This window comes from Hipposideros armiger, unplaced genomic scaffold (genome assembly GCF_001890085.2).
Source record: "Hipposideros armiger isolate ML-2016 unplaced genomic scaffold, ASM189008v1 scaffold_1234, whole genome shotgun sequence".
NCBI classification, from domain to species: domain Eukaryota; kingdom Metazoa; phylum Chordata; class Mammalia; order Chiroptera; family Hipposideridae; genus Hipposideros; species Hipposideros armiger.
The window spans coordinates 48,368-75,418 of record NW_017732584.1 but is presented as its reverse complement, the minus strand read 5'-3'; the positions used below and the strand labels follow the sequence as shown (position 1 = coordinate 75,418).

The window sequence follows — 27,051 nt, the reverse complement described above, 5'->3', positions numbered from 1 at the left end:
GCCACTCGGCCGGCCCCCAGCATGACCTTTAAAAGGTCACATTCCTGCCTGGGTTTAACTGCTATTATCTGAGATAGTCCTGGGCCTTTGTCTTTTCCCAAAGGGTCGTTTTTATTCCTCTGTCTATATAAAAAGTCATTTTGTGGCAATTCTGTAACCAAAGTGATTTATTTTTTTTTAACCTTGGACCTTCCAGGAGCCAAACATTGATGCCAGAACAAGTTGGCCTAACAGCGAAAAGCACGTAGACCAGGAAGACGCCATTGAGGCCTATCACGGGGTCTGCCAGACAAACAGGTAAGTTCCACCTCACGGTTACCGTACCTGGAGGAGGCGCTGGCAGAGGGGCCCTGCCCAGAGGAGTGAAGGCCACTCCTCGGCCACTGACCATGCACTCAGCATCAGGGTCTTATCTGTTATAAGAGATAAATGAGAAGGAGCAGTGAGTCCCGTGCCTTAGGAACCTGCTGTTGGCTTCAGCAAGACTCCAGTAACATGCGTGCAGCATCCAGAACCCAGACCCTCCAAAGACCATTCGGAAAGGGAGCTTTCCTGGGAGGGTTGACAGGAGGCCAAGGAAAGGGAAAGGCTGGCTGAGAGTGGCTTTTCTCTTTGAGAGGGATGCTAGCACAAAGTGGCCCAACTAAACAGGAGGAGGGAGGCGCCTGCTCCAGCTCTTTGCAGCAATACCATCTTTACTCACCCCAGCTGGGGGGGAGGGGAGGGCGTTACTCAATGGGGGCCCCATCGCCCATCATTTAAGAGAGGGAGCCCAACAGAGGTTGGGTGGGAGAATTTGACCACTACTAGATTGGCTAGAATAAGATTGCCCTGGATTTAACCAGCCGCCTCTGGTCCCTCCTCCAGGATGAGCTACCCAGGGCTAAGGCAAAAAGAGTGACTGCGTGAGGGAGGCAGCAGGGCCCCGGGATGTAGGACAGAGCAGGGACCCCAAGATGGTATGGCACAACCCTCGAGAACGTGCACTCTGGAGTCCAGCCGCTCACCAACTATTCAGTAACTACTTCATAGCCACTCAGTAGCTCAGTTTCCTCATCTGTGAATTGGGGACAATCATAGCCGTGTATGCCTTATATGGTGACTGAGAAGATAAGGTTAGTTCATCCGCATAAAGCATTTAGAACAGTGCCTGCATATGATAAGCACACAAAAAATGTTAGTGCTATTATCGCCATTGTTATTCTCTCTGCCTCGTTGTGCCTGTGTGGGCACTTGTGAAAACGGAGCTGGCCGTTTACCTGGCTACCTTTCTCAGCCTCAACTCACTGCATGCTGAACAATCACTGAGCATTGAAAATCGCTGAAAACAGCAAGCGCTTCCAGAAAACGTCAGTAGGTGGCGCTGGGAGTGCGACAGGAAGTTACTGGCAGCCGAGTCCTGGAATCTTAGTATTCGGATTTCCAGGTCTACTCTAGCCCCTCTTTCTGCAGATGAGGAAACAGGCCCAGGAGGGCTGAGCTGCCCAGGCCCACAGCTGGCCTGTGACTGAGTCAAGGCAGAAGCCAGCAGGCCTGACTTCCGGGCTGGGCTGCCTCCAGCCCACGGTCTGTGTTGGTCATCAGAAAGCCCCCAGGAGGAAACTCAGTGTATGTCCACAGAGATGTAATTCTTTTCCCTAAAGGAGGGAGAGAAGAAAATGAAGGTGAATCTCACAGTGCTAAAACTGGAGTTAAAGTTTAGTCATTTTAGGTTATCTTGGGTGAAGATAAGAATGAAACAAATAAGAAAAAAGCACAGGTGATATTTAAAGTTATAAAAAAGGAAGGGAGGGAGGAAGGAAAAGGAAGGAGAGAGAGAGGGAGGGAGGGAGAGAGAGAAAGAGAGAGAGAAGAAAGAAAAGAAAGAAAAGAAGGAAAGGAAAGAAAGAACGAACGAAAGAAAGAAAAGGAAAGAAAGAAAGAAGAAAGAAAGGCATGCTGGTTGTGACAAGCCAGTGTGCATATCTTGCTGATCTTCAGAACCATCACTGTGACCAGCTCCCTTTTTCTTCATCCAAATGGCTGTCCAGGATCCAGTCCCAAATATAGGTTTTCCAGGGGCTGCTTAATACCCTGGATTTGTCTTCCTTTGCTGCAATAATGATGGTGATAAAAATAAAAATAGCTTTTCTGGTATCTTAAAATAATTCTATTCCCAGCAAGCCCAGGGTACAATAGGGAACTAATAAGCTGTGAAACCAGTGAAGTGCAGAAACGAGCCACTGCCTCCTGGTGGGGAGGGGCAGCCGGAAGAACTATTGGGTTGTCGGAAAAGTCATGACGTACTTTTTCCTGTTTTTCATTGCGAAAATGTGGCATGACTTTTCTGACAACCCAGTAGTTCCCCAGTGCCTGGAAGTCACAGTCATGCGTTTGCCTCTCTTCCAATTCGGTGAATCCCAGCAGGGAGGGAGGACAGCCAGGGGCAGGCTGGCAGGGCAAGGAGGATAGATACACACTGTGGTTCCTGGGGCTCAGCTGGCCAGAGGTGCTTTGAACATAGTTACTTGTCCTCTCCTACTGTTTTTCTGTAATGGAGAGTGTTCTGGTTTAAGGATAAATTGTATTCAATTTATGTGATCTAGGGGGAGGTGGGAAGAACTTACACAGATACACTGAGTTCGGCTTAGATTTCTGGAGGGATTTAAAACACTCCCCCGCACCCAGTCACAGCCTCCCTAAGAGCCCATGGTCCCCAAGGCCACAACTTTTTTCACTTGGTAACTTTCATAGTTGATAGAGTTCTGTTTTGATCTTTACAAATGTGTCTTTTCTGCTTTCAAATTTGGGAAGAGAAGCCAGTGGGGAAGACCCGCTCCTGAAATAGCCACAGGAATATGTGTGGCATTTCTGCTTCCGAAAAGCTGTCTCATTTCACATCTTGGGAGCTAAGAGAACCCAGCACCATGATTACCGTTTTCTATATGGCAAAACTGAAGTAAAGGGAGGGCTGGTCCGTGGCCCTCTTAGAAATAGACTGCTGCAGACAGAGGTGGGTGTTTGGAGTGTGTCTTCTCGGCTGTCAGGGTGGATGTGGGCGAGGCGTGGGGAAGTCAGCTAGGAGAGCACTGCTGCTCCCAGGCGGGCCTCGCCTCTACGCATGCCCTCAAGGGTGCAGAGCTAGGTAGGTTCTCTGGAGTGTGTGGCTAGGGCTCAGGTCAGGCTCCAGGGACAGTTTTTCCTTTGGCCACTGGCCATTTCCTCCCAAGCCTTGCCAAGTCTCTAGAGTCCGAAGCGAGACTTAAGGTTCATTATTGGACCTTTCCTCGGGTCCCCGGAAACCTCCTTGCAGGCTCTCTCCACCCAGGTCCCAGGAAACTACAGGAGGCCCTTGGCACAAAGATGAGCTTTTCTGCTGCCACCTGGGCTTGGGCAGGAAAACCTGGGTTGATTACTCACCCCTAATGGACCTGCCCAGCACAGAGGAAACCTTGTTTAACCAGGAAGCGGTGTGTGCAGCCGCCTTAGGACAGGCTTGGAGTTGATGGCCAAATGCCCCAGCTGCTGCAGGGTGTCTTGTTCAGAATGACAAAGTGGGAGAAGAACCTGATTCTGCTCAGCTGCTCTCACAGGTCCTCTCTTTAACTGCTCCTGGCTAGAAACCCTCAGCTTTCTTCTAGAAGGTGATCGTTCCCTTACGTTTCCCCCAAATTCTATTGGTCCTTGAGCCATCAGCACAATTTCTGCCTGCTGTACTTCAGTGACATAACCACACTTACCCCACCAACAATTCACCGCCTGTCATCTTAAATGCTTCTCTCTTGTTCATGGTGTTGGGGTTGCCACATCCTGTTTCTCAGAGGTCCCAGGAAATCTCCTGGGCAGTTGGGTATAAAGTCTGGGTGTGAATTAAAGAAACAGGAGCATCCACGGAGCACAAAGTGGTCGTTTTGGAAACAGGAAATGGACCAACTCCCAGTTGGTGGGATCCTCACCTGTTTCCACAGGGAGGCAGGTCTTTCAGCTGGGCAGAGGGGTGGTTGCTGGGTCCCAATTTTCAGTCTCGTAAATGCTATCCCAGGCCATTTCTGGTGCATGACCTTTACAATTAATAAGGCTATATCGTTAAAGAACAGAAGAGACCTCTCAGATAATTCAGCCGAGCACTTTCACTTTACACATAAAGCAACAGACCCAGGGCATGTGGGTAGGCGATTAGCCTCGGCCACCAGCTTGTTAGCAGAGCTGGGAGCGCCTTCCAGACGCCTGGCTCTGCAGCCAGTTTCTCCAGCTCTGTCTTGCTGCCTCCTGCAGTCAGAGACTCGACCTGCTGCTTATTCGTGTGTGTGGGAACGGGGCTCAGCACCGTGGCGTCTACACAGGAGGTTCTCTATGAATATTGGCTCATTTATTCACTGACTTAACATTTAACCAATTCCCGTGAGCCGCGTTGTTTGGGATCTTCCTTCTGATGCCACCAGGTGGCACTCCCTCCCTGGCCTTTCCCCGCTGATGGTGTGTGTGGAGGAGGAGAGGAAGCTCCCGTGTGGCTTTGCTGCTCTTTCATCTGGGAAGAAAGGATGGACCTGCAGTTGGTTGACTGGTTTTTAATTTACTCATGGGCCCAATTTTCCTAGCACTGTGGTGGGGATGATTGGGCTGCACAGTCTCCTTATCTCTGTGCGTAATGCCCGGCATGTTACAGAATTAAGAACTCTGTGTGTCTCCCTCTGAGGCTGGCGATAGAGGACTAAAGCTAACTTCCTCACGGCGTAGCCCGTGCACCTCCGTGGGGAGCGAGTGTTAGCACTGGCGTGTCACTGCAACTGCAAGAGTGCAGTGACCCTGTAAGAGAGACAGCAGCCTCTCCTCAGGGTCTGGGGGCCCAGCCGCGCGAGGCAGGGAGGGGACACCAGCTGGGTTCTAAGCCAGGTGTCAGAGTCGGGCAGGAACTCTGAGGTGTCTCCGCGTGTGGCAAACGAGGTGTTGAGTGTAGTCTCCAGGTGCTCCCTTCAGCAACAGTGCAGCCACTCTCCGGGCCCTACCCAAACATGGCTGTCGCCACCGACCCTGGAATTCCTCCCAGCGAGCCCCCCCATTGGGCGAAAGTATTAGCTAGCCAGGGGCTCTACCTAGTTAAATGTCAGTGCTAATACCTGAGAAGGGGAAGGGGCCAAGCTGTCAGCCCCTCTTAACACAGCCCAGGGCACTTCTGCGTTTACTAAGGACAGTGGAACACACTGCACAGCGAAGGGCTCAGCACAGGAGGGGACAGCAAAACGCCTGCAACCAAAGGCGCTATCTGGGGAGGCCAGGCCTGGCTGAGGGCGCTGGACATTTGCGGGGTGGGGGTCCCTAGTGGGAGATGTGCCGAGGATAAACCCATTGGCAGTAATCCCCCCACTGCCTGGCTGGAGGGAGAACGATGACAGTAAACAGTAGACCCCAGGAACAGAAGCCATACAGCAGCCCCCAGAAGTATGCTCACCTCTACCTCCCACTCTCCTCCTTTCTGTCAGAACCCCTGTGAGCAACTGCAGGGGCTGGGGCCCTTCTTCATGAGGCTGAGCTGGGGGAGATGTCGTGGTATCACCACACCCTGGGCCTCACAACCTGACAGCGGCAGGACGGTGGTTTTTCCCCAGAAGTTAGGATAGGGTCACTGATCCTGATAGCAGGCCACGTGGCTGCAGCTCCTGCTCCAAGATTCCTGCCAGGAAAGCTGGGATCCAACCAGCAGGAGGCTCCCCAGGAACAGAGGCCCGCTAGGGAGCAGAGACGGGGGTCAGAATCCTGGCAGGGTGTGCCTGCCACTCACCACCCAATCCTACTAGCCTGTCTCTAGTTGCGTGTATGGGGGGGAGGGGAAGGGAGGGTGGTAACATACGTAGAGGTGCATGTGACATGCACCTCACCTCCAGGACAAGCCAACTGGGCAACTGGAGAGGGCAAACGAATTTGCAAGTGGAGGGCACCTGGCCTTCTGTCCAAGTGGAGTAATGCAGCCCAGTCCCGAGGTCAAGGGGACAAAGTTTTTATTAGCTGTTTCTTTTTGCAAGACTGCAGCAAGGGCTGGAGTTGAGATGAGTTAATACTTTTGTGCCCTTAAGAAGTGACAGAAAAGAGGTGCCCATTGGAAAGCAGGCAAAACATATAGTCTCGTTCCTTCTATTCGCTGAGCCAGACATCCCCAGGTGCTTGCTCTGCGGGACACAGCGTCCCAGGAGGCCCCCCTCACGGCCCTGTACTGTGAACACCTGCTTGGGGCCTGCAGGTCCCACTGCACAGGGGTCCTCCCCTCCCTGCCCTGTTTGCATCTCTCCTGGTTCTCCCTTTCCTTTTCCAAAGAATCACTGGTACAGGGAAGGACCAGTGTGAAAACCTGTGAGCGCCGGACTCAGCCTGTGCCACTGCTGCTCACTGAACTACCCAATCAAGTGTCACCCTGAGCTGTCTCTGTGGCCATATTTTCTGGCCTGTGATTAGTGAGTTTCACGTAAGCGCGCATGGCAGGCACTGGAACCTGGAGACTTGGGGGAGAGGTGATGTTTGCAGGCGCCCAGTGCTGGCGACAGGAGAGGAAGGAGGGGCACCAGGGCTTTTTGAACCTTCCCTTTTCTAGTTTCCACACCTGGGCTGGAATCGCCTCATGTTCCTGGGTTCTCTGCCTGCCTGTCTCTTTCCTCTACACTGGATGCCCTGTGTTTCTGTCCTTTATTTCTAGCAAGACTGAGGATTGGGGTTATTTGAATGAAGATGGAGAACTCGGCTTGGCCTACCAAGGCTTAAAGCAAGTTGCCAGGTCAAATACATGCCTTTCTTCCTGTGTCTGCTTTGTCTGTTCTGCCTGCTCATGTCTGCGCTTCATTGTTTTTCAGCTGGAATGGATGCAAAGGCACAGGGCACAATTGACAGGGAGGTGTGGGGAGGTGTGTGTGGGGGTGCGGGGATAGCCCTTCAGGTCTCCTGTCTGGCCTGTTGTGTCCAGGCCAGTGGTTGAGGTCAGGGAAGCTGCTTGTTTGGATCAAGGTGATAGCACATGATGGCTCAGTGGAAACTTAGAAACCACCTGGTCCAACTCACTGGCTCTGTGGGTGAAGGAATTCACGGTGGGGGGGGGGCTAGTTCACATGACAGCAGGCACACAGCTGAACAGGGCTGAGAAGGAAACTTAATTCTGGGGACTCCTGAGTCTGTGCTGCTTCCATGCTACGTGTTGATCACCTTAACTCCACAGGATCAGCTGAGAGCATCGGCCAGATTGGTGCTGCTGGCTGTGCTGTAAGCATGGGGCCCCTGGGAGCCTGCCCTCCAGCATGCCTGCGGGTCCCTACCCCAGTGACTGCCTGGAGCGAACAACAGCTGCCCAGCCCTGTCTACGAGTGCTGCGTGTAACAAGTCTAACCTTCACCGCACACTCGTGGAGCGAGGACACTGAAGCCGGCAGGGTTTAGGGAACTTGCTAGTTAAGCAGAAGATCTAGAATTTGAATCTGGTTCCATTTGATACCAGAGTCTGCATCCATAACCCGTTGGCCTTCAGCCATGGGTGAGCAGTTTAGCAAGGGAAGCCAGACATACACAGAAGTAACACAGCATGATGGTCATGTCACACGTTTTGTTGCCAGCGTGTGGCTTTTTGGGGCCATGGCATAGCTTTGTGCATTTGAGACGCCCAATAGATGGGGACAGTGGTCTTCAAGCTTGTTTTCCAGAAGAGGAAACGGAGGCTCAGTGAGGTGGGGCAGAGCTGGAACGGATAACTCATGCACCGCCTTCAAAGTTCTGCCTGCTGATGACGTAGTGGAGGTCTTACTACAGCAACAAGCATCTCTTCTTGGGAAAAGGAAGCGCAGGTCAGCTGGTTCTCGAGGTAGTCTGTCTACTGCCTCTGGGTTCAAATATGACCCTACCACCAGCGAGCAAGGTAGCATCTGTCTCTGTTGCCTCGCTGGTGGCATGTGGCTCAGAACAGACCCTGCCTCATGAGGTCATTCTGAGGAATAAGATTAATACAGGTAAAGCATTGTGCACCTGCCTGCCATGTAGTAAGCACAGAATAAGTAATTAGCTGCTACTTCTATTATTATGATGGCTATTATTCAATAAGATCAGGTTCTTGTCCACCTAGAAGTGTTATTTATTAGAGGAGGGACCCATATGTGAAACCAGGTAGTTCCTCATGGCTATCAGCAGCTAGATGTGGCTGAATACATAAGTAAATGAATGCATTAGTAAAACCAAGAAAGAACAGGCCTGCCTCGGGAGATCTGGCTTCCAGACCCAGTACCTCCACTGGCTGCGGCCTCAGACCACTCCCTCAGTATTCTTATCTGCAGGGTGAGGTGGCTAGCCTATGTTGGGGCAGAGATTCTCGGACCTTGCACAGAATCCTGGACTGTCACCCAACTACAGTCTGCATGGAGAGTATGAAAGATGTGAGTGAGTCCCCAGGCCTCAAGCGTTTCTGTTCTACCTCTCTCGTTCAACTTAGAACTTACTGATGACTACTTTCAGTGTATTGTAGCCAAGATCGGACGTTACCCAAATATCATATGTTCTCTAAAATGCTGAATAATTTCCAAATTATTCTCCCACCGTCCTTACCTTATTGCTTTCCTTTGGTAGTGCTGCCTACCTAGTGGTGAGTGTGTGAATCAGTCATTCCTCCAGAATTTCTTCATTCGTGTTACTTTGTTGAGAAGCCACTGGGAGCTAAGCATCATTGACTGAGCAGTGGAAAATGTGGTTCCTTCCATCTGGGAGCTGACAATGTAGACTTCCCCTGTCTCTGGCATCCTCCTCTCTTGTGGCAATTATCGTCTCCCACAATGATAGCAGAACTGCAAAAACATGATAACCTCTTCACCTCCCTGCCTCCGGGGCAGCCAGGGGGGTCCAGCAGTTGTCTCTTGGGCTTGGGCACTTCCAGGTTCATAATTCTATGCACAGCTCTGGTCACAATCTTTATGTGCATCCCAGAAGGAGATGGGTGGGGGGGATGAATTTTTCCCATGTAGAATATGTCAGGAAGCGTTGAGCTTTTCATCCAGCACCTCCTGTCTTTCTTTCATGTGAAGTTTATTAGAAGTTTGTTCAAGTAATCCAGTCAGGGAAGATAGCACCATAGTCGTGTTAGTATTTAACTTCCTACAAAGGAATCCACTTAGGAACCTTCATTAAGGTTTTGCCTTTTAGTATGATGGAACAGGTGCTTTCCCAGAATCACCCAGGTATCTGGCGCCCCTGGGGGTGGGGCCTTTAGACTCAGAGAGTCTTCTGAGAGTTCTCCCCAGCCTTCTCCAGATCTTCTCTAGGTCTCTCTGCTGCTTGTCATGACACCGGTTGATCTTAAACCTTCCCCCAGATCATTAGCAAATAGTCTTAGTTTCCGTTTTGTTTGGGAGGGAAAATGTATATATAAAGTGGGGGTGATACTGGTAAAGATAAATTGAAAGGAAGGGGGCTAATGGTTTGCTTTTCTAAAACCTGCAGAGAGTCTACTCTAGGGAAAATATGCAAACAATTAGTTCAGTTTACCCAGAGTTTTGTCTTAGACTCTTGGGAGCTTTGGGGCAGATGTGTTCGCCTTTATTTAGAAGATACTATGAGAAATGTATTTCTGCTGATGACATTTTGACATGGAGACAATTTTTCAATCCTAAACCAACAGACTGTGCTCAGGAATGAAGAACAAGGGAATGAGAGGGGTCCAGGAAAAGGCCCACGAGCAGAGGTGCCGCGTTTGGCCCCAGTTTCCCATCCTCCGAGAGGACAGGCTGGCCTGCTTGCCTGATGAGCCGCGCAGATCTGTCCCTCTCGGCGTCCATCCTGTTGGGTTCATGCAATTGCCGCTGCTGCTGTTGCTGTGTGCTTGGCTTCTCCCCTGTTGCGTGTCCTTCTGGGGTCCCCCGCTTGGGGGCGCTGACCCGAGCCCCGCAGTCACCTGCCCTCGTCTCCCTGGTGCAGGCTGCTGGAGGCTCAGCTGCAGGCCCAGAGCCGAGAGCATGAGGAGGAGGTGGAGCATCTCCAGGCCCAGGTGGAGGCCCTGAAGGAGGAGCTGGACAAGCAGCAGCAGACCTTCTGCCAGACGCTGCTGCTCTCCCCGGAGGCCCAGGTGGAGTTCGGTGTCCAGCAGGAGATATCGCGGCTGACCAATGAGAACCTGGTGAGTAGCCATGCCAGGTGGATCCCAGCTCCGGAAGCCATGTTCTGGGAGAAAAATGGGATCAGGGATGGCCTATAGCCAAACAGACAAGGTTCACATCCTTGGCTCTGTAGCAGGAACAGGGAATATAGAATCTTCCAGTCAGCTAGGGTTTGAGGCGACATCTCAGTCATCTATTATGGTGTAACCAACTTCCCCAAAACTCAGCAGCGTAAGACAGCAGTCACATTGTGCGGTCCGGAACTGTGGCAGGGCTCAGAGGGCTCGTCTCCACTGAGGCTGGCTGGGGCTGGAGGAGCCGCGTCAGCCTCAGTCCCATGGCTAGGGCCTCAGTGCTGACTGTTATCCTCTGTAAAATAGCTCTTGTCACTCACTGGTCTGCCCTGAGCTGCTTTGCATGGCAGTCAGGAGCTGAGACACCTCTTAAGACCCAGTCCCAGAACTGGCACGGGGTCGCTTCTGGCACCTCTGTTGATCAGAACGAATCACATGGCTACGCCAGGTTTAGTGGGGGGTGGACTCCTCTTGCTAGGAGGAGTCATGGGAGGAATTGAGGCTGGTCCTTCTTGGGGACAATCTCCAAAGGAGCCCTGGCATCTGCCAGAGAAATGGAAGGCAGTCTGTTCTCAGAGAGCTTCCGAGTAAAAAAGAGGAGAGAGAAGATCATGTTGCTGAAAACATGATTTTACGTGGGATTAGCAAGTGTTACAGAAAAAGAAGGAATTGTAGGGGAGGCTGGAGCTGAGGCAGGAGGCAGGAGGGGATGTCAGCCATGTAGACGGGCAGAGAGGAGGGGGCAGAGGAGGAACGTGGGCACAGGCACCAGGGCAGGAGTGGGGGGGCCAGTGGCCCCCTGGACCTGGGTGTGCCTGTCAGGGAGCAGCAGAGAGTGTCCCTAACCTGCCCAGCAGGTTCACACACCAGCAGAGCTTCCAGTCTAGCATTTCCCCTTTATAACCAGGTGGCTCCGTGCTAGGTGACCAGTTCACTCCATCCTGAGCAGGGAAGTGGGGCCCTGGACCACAAATCCCTGAATAGCACTTGTATTCAAATGATCGGCCTTCTCTCTGTTGCCCTCTCTCTGTCTGCATGTTACTATCTGTTTGTCATACATACGCGTGTAAACAGGTGGCTTTAGGGACAGAAATACACATCTTAAGTTGTTGAGCTGGCTTCTGCCAGGTAATGGAGGCAGTGTGCAGTGTGGGAAGTGTCTTTGCCAGCCCGTGCTCCTAGCGGGGCCATGGGCCAAGTGGCATGGAGGACTGTGCTCCATGAAGGAACCATGCCAGCTCACTGGACCGCTTTAGGAATCAGCACTGCGGGCCCCTCTGCCCAGTGGTGAGCCCTGGCGCCTGAACAGGAGCCCGGGTTGTTGGGCAGACGAGGATGTTGCTGACGAGAAGGGCTCCGGCTTGCAGCCTGATGGGAGACTCCTTCTCTAGAGCATGATCCACCCTGTCTACCCAGGCAGAGAGGCTGGGCCCATAAGTAGAGCCACTGGGCAGGGAGCAGGGGCTTCTGCGACCTCTGTTCCCCCGCCGAGCAAGCGTTAGTGCCTTGCATGTGCCCCCTGGAGAAGCACTGCCATCTGCAGGGATGACTCTGTGTACCTGGACCACAACCCGGATGCTGGGTGCCTCCAAGGTCAACTTTACAGGAATTTAGGTGAATGGCCTCCAGCTGGAATGATCAGGCGGCAACACTTCCAGGGCCGTGCGGGAGGGAGGGTGTGATTGTCTTTCCAGGTAGCATCTGGGTAAGTTGAGGCGTGCTCACTTAGAGGCATGCGCCTCTGTTCCCAAGATTCCTTGTGGGTGGAACTCATTCTTTCATAAGCCATCTGCAGTTTTAGCCTCTAGGACTTTGGGCTTCAGTAGTTCCCCAAGTTTAAAACCCACTTTGGCCAGCACTGTGTTCCTTTTTGTTTGTCCTAAAGTTTCTGACTTCAAGGGTTTTTGTGTGTGTGTGTGTTTTTTTTAAGTGGTGAAAGAGCAGTTTATTAAAAGAAAAGTACACTTCAAAGAGGTAGAGGCGGACCCGAGCAGAAGGCAGTGGCTCAAGGGCCATTTTTAGAAGAGAAAGTGCACTCCAAAGGGTTAAGAGCAGGCGCGGCTCAAAGACTTAAAGGCCAAGCTTTTCTTTAAGTTAATTTACTTTTTATTAAGCTAAATATATGAAATCCTTGGCAATGTCTATAATTGGGTTTGTGGTTCGCCGTGGCCGTAGCACTGGATTGAGATTTTGGCTGACTTTCATCTGTAGGCCAACCTTAAAAATGTGTCACGGGGCGAGCTGAGTGGCTCAGTTGGTTAAGAGCTCGCTCAATAGTGCGAGCTCTGAGCAACAGGGTCTCCGGTTCGATTCCCAGCCTGAGCTGAGCTGCCGCTGAGCTGCCAACAGGTGGCAGGATGGCTCAGCTAAAAAAAAAAAACAAAAAGCATGTGTCACCCCAATGTTTTCTGAGGTTCCACACTGGTGCATTTGCTACTGTCTGCCACAGCACTCCGAGTCACAGAGGCTGTAATGGTAATGGAGTTTCCTGCGTCTCCAGCCACACAGGACCACCACCCAGCTGGAACGGGGTGACATTATGCTGTTCCAGGTCCCAGTGGGCTGATTGGCTTCCAGGGGCCATAATTGCTAGGGATTGGCAGGCACAGAGGGGCCCCAGCTGGGTTTCTGTTTTGCTTCAGGGCCCCAGGTAATCTTGCCAGCCTGCTGGCTCTACCTCCCCCAACTTTCACACCTCCACCTGTCTGTGCCTTCCCAGGGTACTGCCCTCCCACCCCAGGCTGAGTGTCTCTGAGGGTTTGGCATGGCAACCTGAGGACACTTGGCCTAGAGAACCATGGGTTTGGACAAGGTGCCAGGCAGCCAGAGCTGGGAGGAGGTGACTCCGTCTCGATTGTGAGAATGAACTCTGACCCATTGCCTGCTTTTTCAGTCCAGACCAGAGAGCACTGAGCTGGGTGAGCCTGGCCAGGGTGGGGCAGGCCTCCTCCCAGTCACAGAGCCTGGCCCTCCTCAGGTGGCTGCCTGAGGCTATGCTCAGCTAAAGGGTTCTAACTCCTGCCCTCCAGGGCGGGGTCAGGTCTGTTCTCACACTGCCCTGTTCTGCTTTTAGGACCTTAAAGAACTGGTAGAAAAGCTGGAAAAGAATGAGAGAAAGCTTAAAAAACAACTGAAGATTTACATGAAGAAAGTCCAGGACCTAGAAGGTAGGATGTGCGTGTGTGCTCTTGTGCGCGTGTGTTTTGTTGGGCCCAGTTGTGTTTCACCAAGCCTGAGGGACTGGAATGCCTGGCTTCCTCTGAACATTCTTTCTATTATAATACTTCACCAATTTCCTGGTGCCTGTGCCAGTCTAGTCATGTGACTGAGTCATTCAGACCCCACTAGCTCAACCGTTCTTGTTTTGCCAGAATCTGGACTAAAGACACACTAATACAGCAGGTGTTTGGATGCTTACTCTGAGCTCTGCAGGGCTGGAGAGAGGGGCAAACAAGACAGCACTCTGGGGTCCTGTCCTCAAAGGGCGTAAAGCTGGACAACAATACTTTGTGTTGTGAAAGAAAGCTACACAGCACAATGACTCCAACCACAGCGGCCTCACTCCATGCTATGGAAGGCAGGAAGGAAAGAGTGCAGTTCTGTGATTAAACTTTCAAACTGGAACCTGGCCCAGAGAGTTTAGAGGTTTAAACTGCTCTTTTAGAAATATCCAGAATGTTCTCTTCCTCTGACTCTCTGCTGCAAGTCTAATCATGTCATCCCTATTCCTTCTTTGCACATGCCACCTTGCTTAGAGTCCTCTCAGTCACCTCACCACCTGGACACCTCCCCTAACTACATAGATACCGCCCCTCACCACCTGGATACCTCCCCTCACCACCTGGACACCTCCCCTCACCACCTGGATACCTCCCTTCTCCACTGGGATACCTCCCTTAACTACATAGATACCTCCCTTCTCCACCTGGATACCTCCCTTAACTACATAGATACCTCCCCTCGCCACCTGGACACCTCCCCTCACCACCTGGATACCTCCCTTAAGTACATAGATACCGCCCTCTCCACCTGGATACCTCCCCTCTCCACTGGGATACCCCCCCCCTCCACCACTCCCTCATCCTTTCATCCTCAGCCCTGGGGCTGCGTCCCCAGGGCTTAAGTCCCATCTTCTGCTGTCCTAACCCTGGGTGTCTATTGGGGGATGGGGACATAGCTCTCATCACAGGTGTCGCTTGTTTAATCACCTGCTTATGTCCACCGTATGAAAGGACAGGGCTGTCTGTCGTGTTCAGCCTCAGGCCTTCTCTCTCCATTCCTGTCCCCATTCTTGGATTTCTGTTCTCTGTTCCTCAGGTTTTCATTCTCTGGGTCACTTAGGTGGCGGCGGCAGTGGCTGCTGCTTTTAAAAGAACTTTTTAAATTTAAGTATAGTTGGTATACAATATTATTAAATAAATAAATGTATACCTCATTGAAATTGCTCGGTCCTGAAGCCCTATCGCTTCCTCCCCTGGAGTGCTTCTGTGTCCACCCCTCCTGCTGCCCTGTGACCGGCTGTCTCTTTCCTGCTCAGCTGCCCAGACATTAGCCCAGAGTGAGAAGAGGCGCCACGAGCTCAACAGACAGGTCACCGTCCAACGGAAAGAGAAGGACTTCCAGGGCATGCTGGAGTACCACAAGGAAGACGAGGCCCTTCTCATTCGGAACCTGGTGACAGGTCAGGACCTCCGGTGACACCCACCCCCATCCTCTGCCCGCATTCCACGGCCAACCCCACCTCGTAACCCCCATCCTCCACCTCTGGCCCGACCCCCCACCTAAACCTCTGCCTTCCACTTGCCCATCCACACTGCAGACACCCCCACAGGCACCTCCTCATTCCCCGCTGTCCTCCATCACCCCTGCACACCCCCTGCCCACTCGCACGCTCCTGCTCACACCATCACCTCAAGCTGCCGCATTTCTAATGAGTTCCCGGGTGATGCTGTGGTTTGTGTGTGGGCTGCCCTCTGGGGGCCGGCATGCAGGGCCCTTGGGAGCTGCTTTCCTTGCCCTTGGCCTGGTTTATCAATTTTACAGGTCCCCTCCCATCTGGTCTCATTCCCGGTGTGGCTTCAACACGCCCATCTTCCCCCTAACTAGGTGCCCACAGCCACTGCAGAGCCGGGAGGGAGAGTCTTAGAGGAGAGAGTCATAGATGAAAAAAAGGAGGACTTTTTGGTGGCCTGGTCCTCTGGGCCTTGAGCCATTAGCTCCATTCTCTGTTGGCCTTAGTTCTCCCGTCTATAAAAGGGGGGTGAGGATATTGACCGCCCCCCCTCACCCCCCGCCTACCCCAGCACATGAAATACAACACAGGTGACAGTGTCATGTTAAAGCCACAGAACCTTTCTCAAAAGTGAGAAATTTGATGTGGTAGCTTTGGCAGGGGAATTTGAAGTTTAAGAGGAAAACATTGTTTAAGAGAAATAGAAGGTTTTTGAGGTTTCACTCTTCTGAGCACTGGGCCAAGCAACGGCTGAAGGCTACCGGAAGTATGGAGTGTGACTTCAGCCTAGTGTGGATTTTGTTCAGCTCTTGGCCTTGGGTAGTTTTCATATTTTTGGCAGAGTTATTTTGCTCTTTTTCTAAAGGATAATTTCCCCTACAATCACCCAACAATTAAATGTGCTATAAATTCATCTCAGGCTTTCTTAAAAAGGCTACAAGATCTTGTTCAAATGCTGCTAAGAATGAACCTTTCATCTCTGGTGAATGAAACTCAAAGTTCACAGCATCAGAGTAAAAAAATAATAATAATGGAGATTGCTTATACCTGAAGACAGGTAGCTCCGTCCCACTGTCTTTGCTCAGGTGGCCCCAGGCAAGCTCATCCCCCGCTAAGCTGCCTAAGCACAGTGCCCAGTCACCTTCCCTCCAAAAGCCCACGCAAACAAATGCCAGGTCTTTAGCGACCGCCTCTTAGGTCCCCAGCACTGGCTGGCTGCTGAGGAGGGAGAGCTGAGAGAAGTACAGCCATGGTCCCTGCCCCCAGGATGCTCATGTTCAGAGGGGCAGACCAGGCAGGCGATGGGAAGCAGACTCAAGCCGCATGCTCTCCAATAGAACGTTCCTAGTCAGGACAAGCTCTTTGCAATGGGTCAGGCTTGAAGCAAGAAGCTGTCAGTTGGAAGTCTGGGCCTGAAAATACATTTTTCTGGATAAATGTTACTGGCATTCTAATTAGAGCCAAGCCAGTCTACAGTCATGTGTTGAGCCTACAAGATGCCCAAATATTGACCATGTACCTGGAGTATTATGGTTTGCAGTTAGAATTTAATCTCAAGGGTTGGATGTAACTCAAGTATCAAATAGAGATGCTGTCAGCATATCCCCAGCCCCATCCCAGGAGAGCCCTGGCACAAGGTTTGAGAACGTTGCCCCTTTCACTCGCCCTGGCCCATCTGCTGGTTTAGGGGAGGTGGCCTCTCCTCACTGCCATTCCAAGCCTAGAGGTAACTCATGAGGCCTGGGGCACGGGGCAGAGATTGGGACATGGAGGTAATGAGAATGAAGGGTGAGGGCTGGAGAACAGCGCGGGGGCCACAGTGAGCGCACCTGGGGTCTGATGCCCGGGGCCTGATGCCTGGGCCTTGACCCTGCTCCTGTCCACACCTTGCATCTCTTCTTAGCACTGGGCTCTCCCTCCCCTTCCTCTGGGTTCCTACCACCACTCACTGCTCTAAGCCTGGTGTGCCGACGCCCCGGCTTCCTCTGGAATGGAAAGCAATGTGACAACTTCTCCCTGGCCCTCCAACGCTTTGGCAGGGAAGGACTCAGCAGCTGAGGAGGAGTCTGAAGTTCATGGGGAGAGTCACGGACCCCTTCCAGTCCCACCAGAGCACGGCTGGCAGCGGGAGGATGCAGAAGAGAGAATTGGGGGGGGGATGGAGGGGGCTGGGGTAGTAACTGACCCTGACTGTAGCCAGCTTAGCACTGGCCAAGAGAGGCTGGCGAGACCCATGTCACGTGGTGGCCCTGAGGTGGGGAGAGAGTGGCCGTGGCCAGTCAGCAACCTCTTGATCTATTGGCTCCAAGAATGTCTGGGCAGGCGTTGCCAGGTATTCCACTTTTGAACTGACAGCCAAATGGGCTAGAGGTTGCTGCAGCCTTCCCAGCCCCCGCACACCGGCTCTGTCTTTGGGAATGTACAACTGGCGAAGTTCTCCCGGGACTGGAGAACTTGGCTGAACAGTCCCGTGTGCCCACAATGGCAAGTGCTAGGGGGACTGATCGCCCCGCGGGGGAGCCAGCGCCTGTCTTCAAGGCGCTGCTGGCCACAGGCCCGCAGGCCCCCTTGCTGAGGACTTCGGCCTCTGTCCCTGTGATGAGGACAAGACATTGGGAGCCCATTTTAATGTTATAGACTGAGTGATGAGGAATGTGTTGTTTGCTTGGGGTTTGTAACTAGTTCCTGAAACTGTTGGTGGTCAGGGTTGGAGGGGTTTGTGGAGCCACAGCAGCGTCTCCCCCACTCTTTCCCCACCCCCATGAGAGGCCACAGGAAAATATTGGAAGCATTTGGATTTCAGCCCTGGGTTCTCACAGCCCCCAGCATCCGCCATGAATGTAACCCTTGCTGTTCGTTGTTGTCAGAGCTGAAGCCCCAGACGCTGGCGGGCACAGTGCCCTGTCTTCCCGCTTACATCCTCTACATGTGCATCAGGCACGCAGATTACGTCAACGACGATCTCAGGGTACACTCCTTGCTGACCTCCACCATCAATGGCATTAAGAAAGTCCTCAAGGTAAGTGGCCCACACCGAAGGTGGTGGTTTGCAGTGGCCTAAGTGAAGCCTTCACCTTGCCGTTGCTTCTCTGCCGGGGTTTTGTGGTAGCGAGTTCTCCAAAGTTTCCAACGTGGAGGGTAAATGACAGAAATGCAGGAGCAGCAGCTCACCTGTGTGACTGGGATGCCGGAGCAGTTCCCAGAGAAGGATGCCCAGGCTCCGAAATGGCAGGAAGGCCAGAAACCCAGGGTAGCCCTCCAGCTGCTGCCTGCCGAGCCTCCAGGGAAGCCCAGTGCTTTCAGGACCAGAGCTGTCAGGAAGACAGGCTGCCTCAGCAGAGGGGGGGGCTGGCCCTGCCCTGAAGTGATGCTCAGGGAACCAGCGCGAACACGGGCCCTCTCCCAGACCTTTCCCAGAGGCTGGGTGCCGCTGCCCAGGGTGGTGGCACAGGGAGAGATGCTGCCATTCATCAACGCCCTGAGCCAGGACAGGGCTGCTCACAGGGCACTGGCGTGGTTCAGGAATGTCACCTGAAGGCACGGACTCGTCATAGATATACTGGCAGCCACTGCTGGCCTGCAGGAAGGCCTCCCCTCCCTGGAGGCCAGATGCGGGGAGGTCAGATTTCTTTTATGCCTCCAAGTAGGCCCAAGCCCCAGGTGGCATTGCTCTGAGAGACCGTCGTCTTCTGTTCTTGCACACACTGCCACTTCAGGATGCAAGCCGTCCTCTAAAGCACTGAGTCCAGACCGGTCTGAGATCCCCTGGGCCGTGCTTTCTGCCCCCTCCTCCCTTCCCGAACATGCCACAGCCAGCCTTTAACTCCTAATTGCATGCCAGCTTTGTATGAATAGCTGCACCCCCTCCTCTGCAGTGGGCTCCCTGGGCACTTGCATCCACTCCTGGCTCTAAACCTACGTCTGCCCGCGGGTGACTCTCAGAGTTGTGTCTCCTGCCTTGCCCTCTTTCACAAGCTCAGCTGGGGGCCTATGCCAGTCTAGGTGAGTCGATGGGATAACAAGCTATTTCACTGGCATGCTCCCTTCATCTTTTTTTTAAATTTTTTGATAGACTTTATTTTTTAGAACAGTTTTAGATTTACAGAAAAAAAATCACAAAGTATAGCGTGCCTATATACCCACTCCCAGTTTCCCCTATCTTACATTAATATACAGCTAATAAACCAATATTGATACATGATTATGAATTAGTGTCCATATTTTACGTTAGGGTGCAGTCTTTGTGTTGTACAGTTATATAATTTAGCAAATGCATTATGTTGTGTTTCTACCATTACAGTATCACAGAATAATTTCCCTTCGTCTTTTATGTTGGATCATTGATAGTTCAGAACCATCCAGGGCCACTAGCCCAGTGGTCAGAGTAGAGCCCAGGACTGCTGGCGTCAAGCCTCATCTGTGTCATTTGGCTTGGTTTTCTTGGGGCCTAGAGGCAGCCTGTCCTTCATGTGTGTGCACATGTGTGTGCGCCACTGATCAGGGGACCGGGAAGAGGGGTCTGTGTACATCTCCAGTAGTGGAGGAACAGTAACGCAGCCCCTTGGCAATGGGTCTCATCTCTGTCTGGCACATGCCTGCCTGTCATCAGGTGTGCTTGCGGCATGCTGGGTAAGAGTGGGAAACATGGAGTAGAGGGACTAGGTGAGCAGTAAACCAGATGGGAACCGCTGCTCATAAGAAGGGGCGTCTTTTCTTTTCCCAGAAGCACAATGACGACTTTGAGATGACAACGTTCTGGCTGTCCAACACCTGCCGCCTCCTTCATTGTTTGAAGCAGTACAGTGGGGATGAGGTGAGTTTTGGGATAAGCCCGGTTCCCTACGGTACATTTAAAAGCTTTTCAAGTGTCCCAAGTCCTCCAGCAGCTAGGCCTTCACTTCCTTGGGCACAGCAGGGTATGTTCCACTTCACAGCACTTCAGATCTGAGGCGTCCCTGCTTTGTCCAAACATGGTTCTCCCCTAAGAAAAGGGGGTGGGGTCTATGGAGCACCCCTTGGGACCTCAGGCTGTGGGCATGCCGTATACCTTTAGCTAGAAGCGGGAATAAAGCAGGTCTTGCTGATCCCGAGGGCCCCTGGAAAACGCCCTGGATCAAATAGGTAGAATTAGGAAATGAGTTTGTATAACCCACTCATTGTCTGAGAGCACCTGGGGCTCTCCAGGGAAACCCTTGTGAAGCCTAGAAGCCTTGTGGGGCCTAGCAGCACCCCATTTCAGTGACTGCTGGGAGAAAGCCCACTTATCTAGTGTGCAGACCATCTCCGGAGCCAACCAGATTGTCTCTTTTAAAGAGCACAAAGATGGTGACAAGAAGAGAGGCACAACATAATCAACTACATTCATACAAACTGACACAGAGGCCCAGCTTCGTGCTTCTTACCAAATTTGATTCCTTGGCCTAAGGCTCAACGGACCCCATTATTTCATCTTTACTCTGGACATCTAGGGCCCAGCTTTGTCTAGAACTCACCATTGCCAGCATTGGTCCCTGAAAGAGCGTTTCCCATGCTCTGCATTCAGCCTATGGCCCTAGTAACATATGGCATGTTTTCACTCCAGTCTCTCCAGTAAGAGCCCCAACTTGTCCCAGACACTGCCCACTCCCAGGTCCCTGTAAGTCTCCTTGGCTATCCTTTCTCCCCTTCCTTTCACATATCTCCCTCTCCACCCTCCCCAGGGTTAAGACATTGCATAAATCAACATGGCACAACAGTTTTAAAGCTTATCTTGATTCCACCTTTTGTGCCAGAACAAGTTTTGACAGACTCCTCTCCCTGGGATAATCAAGTATATGCCACCCCAGTCAGTCTTGTCTTCTTTGGAAGGTGACGTGACAGGGTCTTATAGAATATCATATAAACACAGAGAGCCTGGTAGGGCTCCACAAATAGGATATGGCCAAAGCGACTGGAGACCCAGAAGTCCTGCTGAGCTGGGCAGACCACAGAGCCGCAGTAAACTGTGCCCCTCCCCCTGCAGGGCTTCATGACTCAGAACTCCGCCAAGCAGAACGAGCACTGTCTGAAGAACTTCGACCTCACTGAATACCGTCAGGTGCTGAGTGACCTCTCCATTCAGATCTACCAGCAGCTCATTAAAATCGCCGAGGGGCTGTTGCAGCCTATGATAGGTAAGCTGGAAGCCAGAGCTCTCTGCTAGTCATTATGGGGTCTAAAGTGAGGAGAAGACACGGTGGGCCCTGCTTACCTCTAGGGAACCGGGTATATTGGGCATGGCCTCCAGAAAGCCAGGACCCCCACCACCGCCGCCACCACCACCAATACCATGAAGGCAATTGAGGAGGTGTGTGCTGTGTGCCCAAGAAAAGCTATGAAATTTTCAACACCATCCCATCAAAATGCATAATGCTTGGGTGGTGAGAATATAGATCATTTTTCTTTATTTCTCTTACTGTAGTTTGTTGCATTATTTTCCCCCAAATTTCCATAGGTAGAAAATATAAATTCAAAAGGTATAAATACACATACAGTGAAAAAATATAATATTTTTGCCCGTATATATGCTTTATTCATGAAAAAAGGAAAGCATTAAGTGTGTTCATGGGAAAGAAAACAGTAGAAAGTTCTCATGCAATAAATATTTATTGAACACTCACTTTGTCCAAAGCAGTACACTTGGGCATTTAACATAAAACCAGAGCTGAAAACTAAGAGCAGTTATTCTTTTAAGGTAAAAGAAAAATGACACTCACTGCCCCATACCGGCTGGGGAGGAAATGGTCCCCTGAACTTACATGTAATGCTCTCCCCAGGTTCTTACAACATAAGTAGGTTCTAAGTGAATTCCAAACAGGAAAGAATCTTTCTTGCTATCCAGAAATATATTCCCTGGTATAAGGTTCATTCCAAATCCTTCTTCCTGTCTGAAAATCTCCTAGTGAGGCACCAGTTTATTCTCCCCAGACACAGGGAGACCTGGGATACTTCATGACGCAGAATAATGTGATCATTACTATCACCAGTTCTGGAGTCAGACAGGCCTGGGTGTGAATGCTGGCCCTGCCACCTCCTAGCAGTGTGACCTAGCACCTCCTTATACTTCAATTTCCTCCTCAGTAAATGGGTTGTTGGAAGATTAAAATAAATATTGAACATAAGGTCCTAGCACGTGGTCAAGTGTTCTGCAATAAGCATGACAGACAACCTAATGTTTACATGGTCAGCAGCTCATGTAGGATAGTTGCAGGATGATGTCAGGGTTTAAGCCCTGGTTAGCAGCTGGGCCAGGACCAAGCCCCAGTTGCTCAATTCTCAGCTCAGAAGCCAGTACAGAATCGAGTTGGTACACGCCCGTTCTCTTTGTGCCATCACCAGTACATTAAATGACAGTTTGGTTCACAGCTACCTTATTCCATGTAGACACCAGCACATTAGCAGTTCTATGCTGAATGCAGTAAGTTGTGAGCATGTGAACATTGTACACCTCTGGATGGCGTCCATTGCCAAATTCCTGAGTAATAGATGACCCGAATGGTCCAAAAACAGATCTTGGGGGAACATGCAAGTTTCTCTCACCATGCTTTTTTCTTCCAGTTTCAGCCATGTTGGAAAACGAGAGCATTCAGGGTCTATCCGGTGTGAAGCCGACGGGCTACCGGAAGCGCTCCTCCAGCATGGTGGACGGTGATAACTCGTACTGCCTGGAAGCCGTCATCCGCCAGATGAACTCCTTTCACACCGTCATGTGCGACCAGGGCCTGGACCCTGAGATCATCCTGCAGGTGTTCAAACAGCTCTTCTACATGATCACTGCGGTGACACTCAACAACCTGCTCCTGCGAAAGGACGTCTGCTCCTGGAGCACAGGCATGCAGCTCAGGTAGGGCAGGCACCCCAACTGCTGGGCTGGGAGGCCTGCACCCACCAGCCAGACAGGAAGCTCAAATGCCTCTGCAAACGCAATCCAGACCTAACTGGACGGTCCTTGTCACAGTCAGTATGCAACTCGAGTTCATCCCCTTTTCATTTGTTGGTGAAAGTCATCGAACACTGAGATGGTGTCTTGGTAAACAAATTAGTTCAAAGCTCCACGACATTTATATACTCTAAGTTAAAGATTGTAAATACAGTGCAGATAGGTCAGAGAAAGAAGATCAGAGTTAAGAGCCTGGAAGGCTCACACGGAAGTATGAATATGTTTGTGAGTGTTAAATATTAGTTCTTTTAATTCCATATATATATTGAATGCCTTTTTCCTCCCCATTAACTTACTTACACACACCTGTAGGGACTTCATCTTTTGATTTTAAACACCCATTTAGTCAACAAAAAGTTACTGAGTGCCAGGCACTTTTCATGCCTTTGCCCATGGGAGATCATTAAGGTGAGAATAGCAGTGGTGGCAGTGAGTCTGTGCAACAGACACAACAGGTGTGCTCATGAATTAGGAGGACTGGCTTCACGCAGCTCACTTTAACCTCTGTCTAAGGTACAATATAAGTCAGCTTGAAGAGTGGCTTCGGGGAAGAAACCTTCACCAGAGTGGAGCAGTTCAAACCATGGAACCTCTGATCCAAGCGGCCCAGCTCTTGCAGTTAAAGAAGAAAACCCCCGAGGACGCTGAGGCCATCTGCTCCCTCTGCACCTCCCTCAGCACCCAGCAGGTACCCTCACTGCACACCCTGTCACTCAAGGGACTCAGAGCAAGCAAGCCCAGCGTCCATTTCAAATCTATTCTTGCCAGTGGGTTTTTTTTTTTAATGGTTGTACTTCCAGCCTTTCTGTGCGCCTTAATGATACAATTCTGAAGTTGCAGCTGATGGAATGTTCCTAGATGAATCAAAGACTAGTTTGGTCTGTGAAACGAGATGCCACTGTTTTCCAGTAACTTGCTGTTTCCTCTTGCTCACTGAGCTAAGGCACACAAATAGATAAACCCACGAAACATCAAGCTTAAGGACAAACTATAAACACTAACAAGGAATTCGGGAACGTTGCTCACCTAGAAATTTAATTTTTTTTTTTCAGAAATTGGCAGCATCAGGCCTTTGGCTTTAAAAATAAATTTCTTTCTTTACAATTATAATTTTATTATGATTATCTTTTCAGTTAGAATCTATTTACATTGTTTTAAATAATTAAGAACCTAAAGGCACTTAAGTGTTCCTTTCCTTTCCCCAAAAAAGTTGTATTTATACTAGGACTCGGCTACAGAGATATTACAACTATATGAAAAGATGAGTCCTGTCTCCACACAGGGTGACCTTGCCCTCCATCATGAGTGTGCCTATTTTAGAAAGGGGCCACCACAAGGTAGTCTCACAAAATGAGACCAGCACAAGGAAATCAAACTTCCCAAGTTAAATCACACACCTTCTCCCTGTCCAGCATCTAAAGAACAATGCAATCCAAACTCAGTGTTACGAAGTAAATAATTTTCTTTTTTGTTGGTTTTTTTTTGGGGGGGGGTTAGCATTTTTTTTTTAATATTTTACTGGGGAGTTGGGGGAGGGGAGCAGCCAAATTATTGTCCTTCAGTCTTAGTTATGGAGGGTGCAGCTAGCTCAGCTCCAAGTCCAGTTGCCATCTGGCAGCTCGTGACCGCTCAGCTCAAGGTGCTGTGTTACAATCTTAGTTGCGGGTGGGCGTAGTCACCATCCCAATGTGGGAGTCGAACCAGCAGCCTTGTTGTTAAGAGCGCATGCTCCATCCACTGAGCTATCCGGGCCGCAGCTCAGCTCAAGGTGCCGAGTTCAGTCTTAGTTGCAGGTGGGTGTATCCCACCATGGAACAGGCAGTCTTGTTGTTAGGAGCACGTGCTCTCACCAGCTGAGCCATCCTGTCACCTGTTGGCAGCTAAGTGGCAGCTCAGCTCGGGTGCAGCATCACTGGCCCATGTGGGATTCGAACCAGCGACCCTGTTGCTCAGAGCTCGTGCTCTTAAGTTGTTAACCAACTGAGCCACTCAGACGGCCCAGTAAATAATTTTCTTACCTCCTCCATTGACTACTAAAAGTTGAAATGCCACTCTTAAGGAAACTGCTTCCTTATATAAATGCACTGAAATTTTTCAAACTTTTCCTCCCTTTAAAATGTATTAAGTTTACTTTTAGAATGCAACTGGCATTGGTTTGTATTCGAGCAGGCTATCCACCAAACAACTGATAGGCAAACCAAGATTATCCTCCATTCAAATAAGAAAAAACTCTGTTCCTTTGTAGGTGATTTGGGGGGCGGTAGGAGGTGTAGTTAAACAAAACCTTTGTTATCTGTGGGTTTCATGCAACAGTTTCCTACAATCCTAATTCTAAGCCATGCAGCATAGAAGAGGGGCAGGGTGGGCATGTAGGAGGTAGGAAAAGTGGTGATAAGAGGGCTCAGATCTACCAGGCAAAGCTTATGGACGCTAGTTTACTAATTGTATAACAGACGCCTAAACGTCAGTGCAGCTCTAAGTTGTGAGTCCTTTCTAAGGATTGGACTCTTATGCCAATATCATATATTCTTTATAATTCAAAAGTTTTCTTTTGTTCATTTAGCTCTGTGCTAAACTTTTGTCATCCCAACAGATTGTCAAAATTTTAAACCTTTACACACCCCTGAATGAATTTGAAGAACGGGTAACAGTGGGCTTTATACGAACCATCCAGGTGAGTTTTAAAATATTAATTTTATAAAGTCCTAGTCTAATAAAGGAAATTGAAAGTTTAGATTTTTAACCTCTGTATTAATAAAATACTGGTTACATTATATGATAGATATTATATTTACCTTATATTCTTTAGGTAAATATAAACCATATCGCTCATGAATAACTAAATTATATATACACAGAAGACTGAACTTTTGTAATCTTTCCCTCTCAGATTTTAGACACAACCTAAGTCCTATTTCATTTGCCACTAGCATGTTACTGAATTATATAGCACCAAATGGAATTAACAAAGTAAGCAGAAATATCAACCCTACTCACAGTTGGAACTAGAAATATTCTTTTAAGAAAACAATTTGAGCTCTTAAACCTTTTTTGTAAGACTTAACAACATTTTCCCTTCGGAATATGCTTGAAAGAATACATTAGGCAAATGATTATATAAATCTGTCTTAAGATTATGCAATTTTTTACTTAAAGATGAGCTTCCTAAAGCTGAGCCCTAGGTGATTTTAGCTGGGTGCCTAACCTGTATGTATCTGTAGCTGACAGCATCTGAATGATGAATCATATCAAAATTACTTTAAAACAACAGTGAGCATTTCTCAATTGTATGTGGGGAACACTGAGGTGGGGAACACTAATACTGTCTCAGACTTGTAAACCTCTTCAGCCAGTGAGTTGACAGCAACACGAAAGAGGATAAAAAATGGGGGAAAGTGATCAGAGCAGGAGGCAGGAAAGGGAGAAAAGAATAAATTGATGTTAGCATTGTGTAAGTAGAGAATAGAGGCCACGGGAGGAATGCCAAGTCAGATCAAAGGTTGGTAAGGACAGTGGGGAAAACACAATGAGTTATTAGAGATCCAGACCCAAGAGACAAACAAGCAGAGTCACCAGCATGGATATCTTAAAAGGCAGGGTGCGTGATTGAAAGGATCCCGTTATTAGGACACATGTACATACAGTCAACTGTTGACAGGGGAGGAAGTTTGATGACAGAAAATAAACCACTGAGATACCTGATCCACTACTGATTTTTATGGAGAGTTGATTCTTTACCCAAACCAAAGTGTAAGTTTCGAAAGTCTTATTTCTTTTGAATGTAACCCCTTGCAAGTTGACAAGGGCACTCTTTCTGAGAAGAGAATCTAGGCCAAAGGCCCAAGAATATATGCCAACTTAGACTTCGGGCTTGAAGTAAGTACATAAGAGAAAGGTAATAGAGGTTGATTAGAAATTCTCTGAAGATACATGAGGTGTCACAATTAAGTTCGCAAACTGATCCTAGAAAAAGTGCTACATACTTCATTGCTGAATATCACTAAGGTCACCTTTGAAGGACTCCCCTTGGGAAGCTATGCACCAACACCAGCGTCTACGCCACCCTTAAAAGCAATTTTGGAACTCTTTTCCTGGAATGGCCATTAAAGCTGTCATTATATTACCCTTGATGTCCTGAATGTCATCAAAATGTCTTCCTTTCAATATTTCCTTTATCTTTGGGTAAAGAAAGAAGTCATTG

General features: G+C 50.0%; 1 protein-coding gene across 1 annotated transcript in view; it reads left to right on the top strand.

The window, feature by feature from the left end:
* The window catches only part of MYO5B (myosin VB), a gene marked incomplete at its 5' end in the record, with an annotated part of 222,481 nt that overhangs the window by 188,965 nt on the left and 6,465 nt on the right, over positions 1-27,051 (top strand). The window contains 11 exons of the mRNA XM_019633054.1: positions 197-297; positions 6,665-6,742; positions 9,909-10,107; positions 13,235-13,328; positions 14,699-14,842; positions 17,761-17,912; positions 19,617-19,706; positions 20,895-21,045; positions 22,469-22,754; positions 23,364-23,538; positions 25,444-25,524. Of these exons, the coding sequence (XP_019488599.1) occupies positions 197-297; positions 6,665-6,742; positions 9,909-10,107; positions 13,235-13,328; positions 14,699-14,842; positions 17,761-17,912; positions 19,617-19,706; positions 20,895-21,045; positions 22,469-22,754; positions 23,364-23,538; positions 25,444-25,524 (1,551 nt within the window). The remainder of the gene's footprint in view (positions 1-196; positions 298-6,664; positions 6,743-9,908; positions 10,108-13,234; positions 13,329-14,698; positions 14,843-17,760; positions 17,913-19,616; positions 19,707-20,894; positions 21,046-22,468; positions 22,755-23,363; positions 23,539-25,443; positions 25,525-27,051) is intronic.